Source organism: Brassica oleracea, chromosome C2 (genome assembly GCF_000695525.1).
Source record: "Brassica oleracea var. oleracea cultivar TO1000 chromosome C2, BOL, whole genome shotgun sequence".
Classification (NCBI taxonomy): domain Eukaryota; kingdom Viridiplantae; phylum Streptophyta; class Magnoliopsida; order Brassicales; family Brassicaceae; genus Brassica; species Brassica oleracea.
Genome location: NC_027749.1, coordinates 25,024,959 through 25,036,719, shown reverse-complemented (window position 1 = coordinate 25,036,719; position 11,761 = coordinate 25,024,959). Strand labels below are relative to the sequence as shown.

The 11,761-nt window shown below is 34.6% G+C and overlaps 3 protein-coding genes across 3 annotated transcripts; all 3 read right to left on the bottom strand.

The window, feature by feature from the left end:
• Positions 1 to 3,541: 3,541 nt before the first annotated feature.
• LOC106322876 (caffeic acid 3-O-methyltransferase-like) lies at positions 3,542 to 5,406 on the bottom strand. The gene is made up of 4 exons (XM_013761023.1): positions 4,937 to 5,406; positions 4,315 to 4,625; positions 4,158 to 4,222; positions 3,542 to 4,070 (listed from the first exon to the last, which is right to left on the bottom strand). The coding sequence occupies exons 1-4, from the start codon at positions 5,404 to 5,406 to the stop codon at positions 3,771 to 3,773; spliced, it is 1,146 nt and encodes a 381-aa protein (XP_013616477.1). The 3' UTR covers positions 3,542 to 3,770.
• Positions 5,407 to 7,781: 2,375 nt separating this feature from the next.
• LOC106323086 lies at positions 7,782 to 9,524 on the bottom strand. Its single transcript, XM_013761256.1, has 4 exons — positions 8,976 to 9,524; positions 8,818 to 8,878; positions 8,367 to 8,694; positions 7,782 to 8,293 (listed from the first exon to the last, which is right to left on the bottom strand). The coding sequence occupies exons 1-3, from the start codon at positions 9,501 to 9,503 to the stop codon at positions 8,657 to 8,659; spliced, it is 627 nt and encodes a 208-aa protein (XP_013616710.1). The 5' UTR covers positions 9,504 to 9,524; the 3' UTR covers positions 7,782 to 8,293; positions 8,367 to 8,656.
• An 82-nt stretch (positions 9,525 to 9,606) lies between these two features.
• LOC106323085 lies at positions 9,607 to 11,412 on the bottom strand. Its single transcript, XM_013761254.1, has 2 exons — positions 11,289 to 11,412; positions 9,607 to 11,188 (listed from the first exon to the last, which is right to left on the bottom strand). The coding sequence occupies exons 1-2, from the start codon at positions 11,291 to 11,293 to the stop codon at positions 9,874 to 9,876; spliced, it is 1,320 nt and encodes a 439-aa protein (XP_013616708.1). The 5' UTR covers positions 11,294 to 11,412; the 3' UTR covers positions 9,607 to 9,873.
• Between the last annotated feature and the right edge of the window lie 349 nt (positions 11,413 to 11,761).

Below are 11,761 nucleotides of genomic sequence, written 5' to 3'. Positions count from 1 at the left end.
AGTTGTCGGCTGTGTAAACGATTTTGTTCACCTCCTCCTTGAAACTACCAATGTGTTCTAATTCAGATTTGAAGTCTGGGAAATTAGTGAATCCTTCCATGGCGTACAGGTCTTAGTGGACAACTTCGGAAAGTAGAACAAACAACAAAGAAAAGTTATATTAATCAAGTTTTCAGTAGGACTATGAAATTCTATCAATTTAAAGAGTTTCAATGATAAGCGACACTGAATGGAGCGGTTTAGAGTGTAATGGTTTATCAAAGGAGGTGAGAGTTAAGCGACAAAGTGGGAGAACCCTAGGCCCTAGCTTAAAGACGGTGAAAAAGAATAGACGATTAGGAGGCTTCTTTGGGTATGTCTGACGCATCAGTCTTACCTTTTAAGGCTTATGTGGAAACTGAGTGCGATAGGCGGCGAGTTAATTAAAATGACCCAACAACCATTAATTCATTACACAGCCATGTTCGAAAACTCATCGCCGAGGGCCGGGAAAACGTAACCCGGGCACCAACAGTGACGATTTAGACTGATCCGATCCGAAAATCGGGATTCTAAAAAAAATAATTTTTATTCGTTTCATCCTATAATAAAATAGTATATAAAACGATTCATGATGTTTTCAAGAAAATGGGAAAAAACGAAGAAATTGATATATAACTCGTGAAAAATTATGAGACGTCGGAGTCAATATTGCAGAAAACCTAAAAGTCTAAAGAGGAAGACGACTTATAAAAGTCATAATTGACTTTAATTAAACTTAATTGTAAAAACATGCAAAACACCCATGGGTTCTGTTTCGAACTCGGGTTGTTAGCATTTTTTAATAAGATGTGTAAACCGCTGCGCTAAGTGATATTTATTATAAGTTTTTACTAATAGATAATATATTAAAAAAGTATAAAGATGGATCCCATCAAAATAAATGAAATGCTGAAGTGAACACCCTAAGGAAAGAGCAAAACCTCAATCATTATAATATAGATTACACTGAATTTAAAAATATTATATTGGACAACTGCTACACCCTTACTTAGGACTATTCAATATGGTAAAACCGAACCATACCGAACCGAACCAAACCGAAATAGACAATATGGTGTTGTTTTGGTATATACCATACAAACCGAATGAATGTAATTTTATAAAAACCGTAGAATTTGGATATGGTTTGGTTTATAACCGATTAAATCGAATAAACCGAACAAAACCGATCAAAGGTAGAAACATGTAAATATGTATATAATTTATAACGACGAATGAAAATCTATTTGTTATATAAGTTATTTTTTTTGTTAATAACTAGTACCATCTTTTTTTACAGTAATAAAGAAGCCCTAATTTGTAAAAAACTTGAACTATAATTAAGTAACAATTCATCGCAACCGAGACTTCTTATTTTCTTAGTCTTCTTTTTCGATCTTTTTGCTTCATTTTAGCATTGACTAAATTGAAGTAAAGACTATAAATTTGATGGACAACAATTAGTGGAAATTCTTCACAATTTTTTTCTTATCTATAAACTAAAAGAGTTTCGTGTTCAATCGAAGCAACATGACTTTGATGAACACTAAATATGGAAGAATAGAAAAACTTTTCTTTGGTGTTTCTGTTTTTTTTTTCAAAATTTTGAGCTTTGATTTGATTATTTTTTTAGATGGTAGAAGCGTTTTTTTTTTTTTTTTTGTTCTTTTATTTAAACATATAATATTTTTCTAATAAATGACAGTGTTGACAACATGACTCTAAAATCATAGAATATGATCACAAACTAAATAATTATATTTTTTGGTATAAAACCAAATAAACCGAAAACCGACAGTATATAAACCGAACCGAATTAAATATTGATTTAGAATGGTAGTTGCATTTTACTAACCGAAAAACCAAAAAACCGAAAAAAACGAACCTAAACCGAACCGATATCCGGACTGAACATCCCTACCCTTACTCCATGTAGCTTCGCCATGGCATATACCCTTTCGGTCTTTCCGGTTCAACCGTTTATATAAAATGAGATTTATGTATATAATTTAACGTAGAAACTAATAATTTTAATGTGTCATCTAACCCCCATAATATGGTAAGTAGGTCCATATGATGGTCAATAAAACACCACTTAACTACCATATAAACATATGAGTATATTTGGCGTCTAAATCAACAACTTGTTTTTGTGCTAAATTGTAGATATTCATAGTGAAAATGAAAGTCGGGACATTAGTTCTCTGAGACCCAAAATGATGAAAAAGTGGTAAACAACAACGTATAGGATTAAAAAGGAGCAGTTTCAATGCTAAAATCTGATCTTCAGTCGCATAAAGAGCTAGGGAATCGACGACACCATAAAACACAGACCATAGTCTCCTGACAACGCTTCAGACGAGCCCTGTTCCCCGAAGACGTTTTGAATACAGCAGGAACTAGGAACTGACGACGCTTATCCTTAGTACGAAACCAGCAAACCGATGATGACACTCTATGGCACCAACCTATCAAAAACCTATGAATTTCTAAGCAATGATCCAAAAGTGATCGAGTTAGGACAACCCGAGACTACCTAGACTAGAACTAAAAAACAGACCGAGTGATTAGCATCTTGAACTAATGTCGAGACCAAAACCTGCAAGCAAAGTCTGGGCCTGACCCAGGTAGATGGTTTGTCATTTGTTCTTGTTGTTGGTAGGAAACGTGAAGTAGATCACAAATCAATAAGCACATGTTGTAGTCAAGGTTCTCAGTTGACACTTAGTGACATGTATTAAGACGCGTGTAGGTGAAGTCAAATACAACTCAAAACGCACGAAGACTGCATCTACCCTCTCCAATCGTGGTGAGCACGAATCGAATATCCAAGTGTTTTAGAGATATTCATGATTTTAATCCATTTCGCCCAAAAAAATCAGAATCCAATTTGATTTGTAGCTACATGGATATTTGGGATCTAGATATCAGATATTTTTTATATTTTTAACCATATATCCGATTCGATCCATAAAAATACAATTAAAATTACAAACAAATAAAAATTCAATGCTAATAAAAAATAATATTATTTTATTAAAAATATTAAAACTTACATAAAATAGAATAATTATATAATATATATATATATATATCATTCTTTAAATATATGTATAAAATATACATATAACAAATCAGATAGTATATGATTACTAAAAAAATTAGTATCTGTGATTTGCTTCATTTTTTGCGGATATTAAATATTAGTATTTGATTGTCTGTGTGAGGTTACAAACATCCAGATTTCAGTTCGAATAGAAAGGAGTAACCAATTGAATCAAAATTTACATATATTTTGTCCATCTCTACCCTCCACTTCCTTTTTCACCAGAGAACAGGAAAGGGGTTGTATTAACACAAGTATACATGTTCAATTTAGTATTGTAAATGTGTAATCGATTTTTAAGTGACATCATTTTGAAAACCTTCAAAAAAGAAACTAAAATAAGAATCTTTCGTATCCATTTGCTTAAATAATTTAAAATGATTTTAGGCAAGGAGCATGATTTCCCAACAAAAGTTTAAGCATAGGACACAATCTTTTAATTGCAAACATGATGCAAACACACTTTCATACCAATCAGAGTCATTACACTCCGTTAATACTTGGCAAACACCACAGACTGAAAAGAAAATTGAGCAAGCCAACACCATAAAACTATGTTACATGCAATAAAAATCATTAAAATAAGCACCAATCCTCATCATTTATTCAGTTGGCCCATCATTTCTTTTCGTAGATTCCAAATCTATTTGTGGAATTCGATAACAGAATATGAATGGACACCACAAACAACTTCACACCGAATAAAACCTGAACCAAATGCTAAATTCTCCAACTGCGAAAACGATCTCTCTTTACCACCTGAGCATTGTGTTAGCATCAACATGTCCATACCAAACATATAGTTAGAGGAAAAGTCACCACTCTTTGGTTCTGTTGGTGTAATCAAATCTACAATGATTACTTTTCCATTTTCCGGTAGGCTCTTCCAACAATTTTTTAGAAGCTTTATACAAAGTTCGTCCGACCAATCATGTAGTATCCACTATCAACAAATTAACAACATTATATTAGAGATATTAGACTATCAAAACTCAAAGATATCAAGTTTTATATTCATATATATAGTTACTTTCATAAATAATGCATCTCCTTTGGGAACTTCTATAAACATGTCTCCAGAGACATGCTCCACTCCTATAATTGGAAAAATTAAACAAAAACAAATAAAAGTTTTGAGAGGCATTTCATCATATATCTTAATCAAATTTATTAAGTAGTTTTTGTACCTGGATAAGATGGAGCATTGGTTAAAACATGAGGTATGTCAAAATTAACTCCCTTAATATGAGGATACTTGGAAGTGACTAGACCTAATGTAGTGCCACTTCCTCCTCCAACATCCACCAAAGTGTTAACGTCTTCGAATCCTTTGTAAACTTCTAGAACCTTCTTCAAAATCATGATGGAAGGTTCTGACATGGCACGATCAAACACTTCAGCAAATTGTCTATCTGAATTAATGTATTCAAAAATTTGCATTCCGTGGGCAGAGCTAAATGCATCTCTTCCTTCTAGTATCACATCTTTAAGATTTGTCCTGTGAATAAAGAAAAAGAAAGTAATATGCATATGTGCATTTATGATTGGTTTAACAGGGCCTGTCATGGACAAACTCGAATGAAACATGTGTCTCAGGCCACCCAAAATGTTTCAAGAAAACTACATAGGCATAAAAAAATTTTAAAAATGTTAGCCCCCGAATTTATTTTTTTAAGTTTTTAGTTAAAATTTTTAATAAATCGCCTATAACTCCCTAAATCTCAAACATGTTTATAAAGAACATTCGTTGTATTGGTGAGGACCGAACCAACTCGGTTTAACTCATTTACAGAATAATGAAGTACGTACCAAGTCTTGAAAAACACTTCGGTGTGGAGCAACATAAACAGAGAACCAAGAGAACCAGAACCATCACTATCTTTCAAGAAGTACTTGCAAACCGGTTCGGTTGCATATACCATCTCCATATTTCCGATTCGGCCATTTTCTTTACATTCTATCATACGGCACTTCAAGATCGAGTGGCTGACGAGTAACCGCAGCATCCGGTCAAGCAACACTGGCGCCTCCGGGTTGGTGGGTTTGTTTGGGAGACTACGGGCTATCTCATACGGTGAGAGCCACATGTTGTTGCCTGCTGCAGCGATCTTGTCAATGACGCCAAGCTCCAAGGCAGCTTTGAGAACCATGGGGAAAGCCACGGTGTTGACGATACTCTCTGCTTGCAAGCTCACCATTTTCTCGTCGATTTCTTTCTCCTCTTTGGTTAAAACTGGCTTAGGGTAATTGGGTAAGGGGTCTTGAAGATGGTTTGACATTATTGTTTGTGGTTATAAGATTGAAAGAAGAGTTTGTTTTCTTTGTGAGTGTGGTTGTAACGTTCATACTTGTTGCCATTTTATAGGGAAAAAGAACAGAAGCCAAAGACAAGTGTTTCGAGTTTTTATTTGATGACCAACTGGCTCCACCCGACTACGAAGTATGGCCAATATTTTATTTATTTATTGTTGGAGATTATCGAAATGATAATATCTGTACATACACATTTGTTTTTTGTTTTTTTAGAACAATACATACTCATATATTTAAGAAAGATATGTCAAGATTTGATGTTAGTGGAACCATGGAGTGGAGTATGGACCATCACCAAAAGAAGGAAGGGAATTCTTAACTAAGTCCATCACATTACCTAAATATTTATTTTTGTACCAAAAGTTTATTGAAAGAAATAAAGGAAATAAAAATCTTAAAATTCTATAAATTTTGAAAACTAGTCCATCTTTTGTTGCAAGAAATCCATATTTTTATTTTTTTAAAGTGTTTAAAATTATGACTTTGAATGGTGACCGAGTAATGAAGAAGAACATTGAATTCTTTACCATTCCTAACAAAAATCACCAATCGCAAAGAATAATTTTTTTTCTTTATTCTTTTTCATTTTTTGTAGACAAATATAGAATAAAATTATTTTTTTTTTAATTTTGAAAGAAACAGACATTCCTTTTCAATTCTATTATTTTATTTGTATACATTAATTTCTTATTTGTTTTTTTGTTCCAAAAAAAGTTATCAGTTGGAGCCTACATAATTTATATACAGTATAGAATTCAACCAGAGATTATTTCCAAATTCTAACCGGGGGGGTCATAATGGAATCAATATATGTATAGTCCCATTTGCAAATTTTAATATTTTTCTAACCATTTAAAGAAACGAAAAATGATGACGACACAAGACTATATGTAAAATGGTGGTGAATCGTGATCATACAATATTTTTTCTAATCATTCAGGTACTTAGCTGGTCCACGACAACCACGTGAATCACGAATTCACGATACCACTTTAAGCTATAAAGGAACTTGAATGACTGAATCATGTACTTGTTTGATTTTAAGAAGATTTGGTTGTGAACAGCGCCGGCTTAACCATCTCTAATGATTTACTCTATTTTTTCTTCTAAAATACAGTAGATGTTGCTCCAATGTTACTCTATTTTATAGTGAAAAATAGAGTGATGAACAAAAGATAAAAAAAATTACTCTATATATAGAGTGAAAAATAGGTTTACACTATTATAGAGTAAAAAATAGAGTACCATCGGAGTATTTTTACTTTAAACTCTATTTTAGATGGGAAAATAGAGTGGAGTTGGAAATGCCCTTAGGATATAGGGCAAGGGATCATGGGCTCCGGAGCGTGAACATTTTTTAACAAAAATAATATTAAAGAGGATTCTAAATTTATTTTAAATAATTAGGAATAGAAATCATGACTTGTGGTCTGGTGGTGATTAACTTAAAGGTAAAAGCCCAATACGGTAAAACCATCAGGGTTCGAATTCCGGCCACTGAGAAATTAACATTTCAGCATTGCCAGGAACAGGAGACCGATACGTGGTAACACGTGACTAGTCTAGGCCACTTCTGTAGGGCAATGATACCCCTGTATAATTAAAAAATAAAAAATAGGGATAGGGATCCAAAATTTTAAATTGTCTATAAATACATGTAAAAATAAACTAAAATTTTATTTTTGTCCAAAGGTCCACTAATACCTTGAGGTCCACTAATACCTTGAGCCGGCCCTGGTTGTGAACTTTATCGCTATAGTACTATGTTTCATATGACATAGTACATCTCAGCAGTGTCATACAAAATCTCGTGAGATTCGTTGTTTCTTAGTTAAGTGAAAATAAGTTGAAAAATAATTTTCAAAAAGGTGAAAATATAAGAAAGTATATAAAATGTCTTTTTGAAATATTTTGTGCAAGTATCAGAGCATCTCCAATGGGGGATTCTAGCCATTAGACTCCTAAACACATATACATGTGTATGTATATATGTATATATCATATATATATATATATATATATATATATATATGTAATTGTGGAATCTATAACTTGTGGAAAACGAACACAAAATTTCTTAAAACATTTGGGTTGGGTTACCACAAATATACACCAATTAATTTGTTTACTCATTTCAATACTCTAAATGTTGATCGTGTATACAGTATACAACCTATCACTGACTTTGACTAACAGCACTATTCACACTATTAGTAGTGTGGTTAACTTTCTAACTATGGTTACACTGATAAATCTGGAAAAAAAAATTCTCGAATCAAAATTAACTTTATTATTCTTATGAGAATATTTAATTTAAATTTAACAAGTGGTGTTAGCTATTGATATTATATAAACAAAATAAATGTTAAGCCAAAGTAATTGTCATAGATGGAAGAAATGCTAAATTCAGTCTACGAACCGAAAAGAATCTTAACGCAAATAAGAAAAGAAAATCATAATTTAGATAGTCAAAGTCTAAAAACTAGAAGGATCCAAAAGATAGCATGATAATAAACTAGAGTTGGCGTGGTCCCTGAGATTGTCCAAGATCTCGTGCTCTGCTTCCTCTCACATCAAATACTCGATTTGTGAAAGGACATGTGTAAATACCAACTCCCTTAGGGATCCGATGGCTGTCTTCGGACTGGTGGACGACCTTGACCTCGTCCTGGTGGTCGGCAACGTCGAGGTCCCGTAGCTGAAGCAGGTGGTGCACTAGATGATGTTGGAAACGTAGAGGTCGCACCAGATGCAGTAGATGATGCAGGTTGGGATTGAGGCACTGAAATGGAAGCTTGAGACTTAGTTTTTCTGTCTTTTAGGTGGAGGAGACGGGTAGCTTTCACCATCAACCTTAAATGTTTGAGAAAAAAACCGTAAGATAACATGACAATTCGAAGTAGTCGAGGGAAATAGTTACACTCACAGGTATCTTCTGAGGTCTTCCACGTTATCGTTTTGGACCTTCAACCACAGATGATTGATTCTTACAAGTCCCTTTGTTATGTCCAACCTGTTTGCAATTACTACAAGTGATAGTCCTCCTACCACGAGTTGTTATATTGGGCTTTGATTGAGACTCACGAGCTGGTGTAATTCTCTTTTTCTTAGGACGTCCTGGCATCTTTCTAAATCCAGGAACACCAATGGGTCCCTTACCAGTTTTATTCCAATAGAGCTCCCCATTGACTGGTTTGATGTTGTCCCTATATGTGTCTATCCACACTGGAGTTTTATAGTAGTTAACAACATACCTGCAAATATGGAAAACCAAACACAATTCAGATTTTCTAGTAACTGACAACATACATCAAAATTTTATAGTACTTAACATCATACGCTAATTTATCAGAGTTTTGAAAGCAAATTTGACTTACTCTTCTGGTTTTCAACGAATGTCATTGATGGCACAAATTGCATGGTTGCAAGGTATACCAACTAGGTCCCAACGCCCACAAGCACACGTTCCCATTCTCAGACTGACCTCATGACTTAAATCATGCACTAAAACCTCATACAAGTTATCACTACTTACCATGATTTGGAAGTCTTTGCTGTTTTTTCTATTCATCTCCAACACATATGCTATTCTTTGCGGGAACTGCATTATGTACTTGTCTGCCCTCTTAAACCTACGAGAAATACGCATCATGGCTTGTCTTCTGATGGTTTCCAACATATTAATAAAAGGCAATTCTCTAGCCTTTTTGATGGTCCGGTTGAAGCTTTCTGAAAGGTTGTTGCAATTAGCCGACCTTCCAGTTTTTGAGAAGAAAGCTTGACACCAATGTTCTGGTTCTGCAGCCAACAATGCATCATACGCCTCTCTGTCATATAAAAGCAGCTCATCCATGTGCAGTTTATACTCTCCTTTAGTGTAACTATATGCCACTTTCCAGAAGAAAGGCTTATAGTCAAGATCCCCAAACTTTTTCTTCCAAATTCCATACACATGCCTTGAACATACCCTATGCTCAGCATTTGGGAGAACAGTAGCAAGAGCAATTTGTAAACCCTGCAAACGAATATACATTTCATGGTGCTTAAAACAGTTTACTACCATATTTTACAAGATGTACTAGGAGTTAATATCCATACATTTTGCTTGTCTGGGTGAAAAGAGTATCCATCTCCTAAGCCTAAATCCAAGTCGTTTTCAATTTTTTAATGAACCATTCCCATGAATCCTTGTCTTCGCCCCTTAGAACAGCCCAAGCTATAGGATAAATTCTATTTTCTGCATCCCTGCCAACTGCTGATAATATCTCTCCCTTCAATTCCCACTTTAAAAAAGCACCATCTAAACCTATCAAAGGACGACAAGATCTCTTCCAAGTTCTTCTAAGAGGTTCAAAACAGACATAGAAGCGATCAAATACTTGTTTACCATCCTTCTCGACAGTCACAATCTCTGTAGTAGTGTCCTTGTTAGATCACAATAACTCGGCTTCATAGTCCCACAACTTCGAAAATTGTTGCTTCTGATTTTCCAACACCATATCTAATGCAATTCTTCTTGCTTTTCTGCACTTATAAATTGAAACCGACACGTTGTACATGTGTATCAACTCATCCTTAATGTATGCACTTCTTATGTCAGGGCTTCTTCTTGCTTCCTCTTTAAACAACTTGGCAATAGTTCCTTGTTTTAGCATCCTTGCTCTTCCCGTAGGCACGTGATTGTGCTTGTCTTCATAGACTTTAACCTTCCATTTTCTGATAGGTTTCTCCACAGAGCAATATATTCTCCAATCGCATTTTGGCTCAGTGCATATTGCTGCTTGTTTTGTAGAGTCCCACCTATTAAGCTTCACATCATACTGATTTTTCAGAACATACCTCAACAATTGATCTTTGAACGCGTCTCCGTTGTTAAACGTCTGCATTAGCCACAAGTATGGTGGGTTGTCATAGTTAGTCACGCTTCTTTTTCCTTTCCTACACGTGCGTCTACCATCTTTGTTCTTAAAGTTTTCCCACTCTTCATCAGTATCAACTGGAGAATCCAGATATTCACAAACCCCAGTTACATTCTCCTCTTCATTTTCACTATCTGAGCTAGACTCACCACATACATGAGTAGTATCGTACACTTTCATTGCTTCCTCTTCAGCACTTGCAAACAATTTTTTTAATCTAGCATCTAGTACAGCTCCATCACCTACAATTTCAGCTTCATCTTCAGATGGCTGACCATCTCTTTCATTAACATGCTCTTCACCAGCATTTCCATTCTCATATTCACTTTCAGACTCTCTATTTTCATCATTACCAACCTCATCATCATTGTTTTCTTCTGGACCTAACTCACCATCAGAAACCTCTTCTTCTTCTTCTTCATCTTCTTTTTCATTATCAGCATCTTCACCATCATCTCCACCAGCCAAATGTGCTTCTATATCAGAAGCATTACCCATAATTGGTGGAGACAAACCATGCTCGATGTACACATAAACTTCACCCACTTCTGCTACTTTTGAACACATCTTTCTGATCTCGTTGTCCTTGTCTTTGTATATGCGTCTTGCAGCTGAAATGTTCTCACTCGGTAGTCTATACCAAATTTTCTCCACGCCATTTGCAACTCCTTGTTTTTCTGTGAATTCCTGGAAAATTGACCAAGTCATCAAATCTGGATCTATGCGATAATCCTTCGCCAACCTTCCACCAGAATAAGAGAACTTATTCTCTTCAAGCGACATCAACCCTCCATAAGTAATGTGCATCTTCATGAAAGGTTCGCTGTGACTGCAATCATGATTCATGAGAAAAAAAAATGAAAGTCGGAGTCGTACGAGACGACAACAAGAACATTGAAAAAAAAAGCAAAAGATATTAAGATTCTTACCTCATTTCGTTTGATTTGTTTGATATTAAACTACAAACCTCCTTCACACGACAAAATTTGCTTCATTAATCTTCTTTGATTTTGGTTTGCGAAGTGGAAATCTTTTAGGGTTTTTGAACTGGGGATTTTGTAATTATCTTAAGACTGTCGAGACTCAATATGGTTACTAGGATAATAATAAGTGTAGTTAAGTATAATTAACCACGATTAGTTTCTAACCAGATTTTAACACCGTAATATGTGTCGTTAGACAAAGTCAAAGAAGGATGGTAAACTGGGTACAAGGGTAATGGTTAGAGTATTGAAATGGGCATCCAAAATAATTGGTGTATATTTATGGTAACACAAATATGTGGTGTATTAAAACGGCAATAGATAAACAGTTTATGTATTTACATGGAATTTTCCCTATTATATATATATATATATATGTGTGTTTAGAATTTAATATGTCCCGTTGGAGGTGCTCTTAA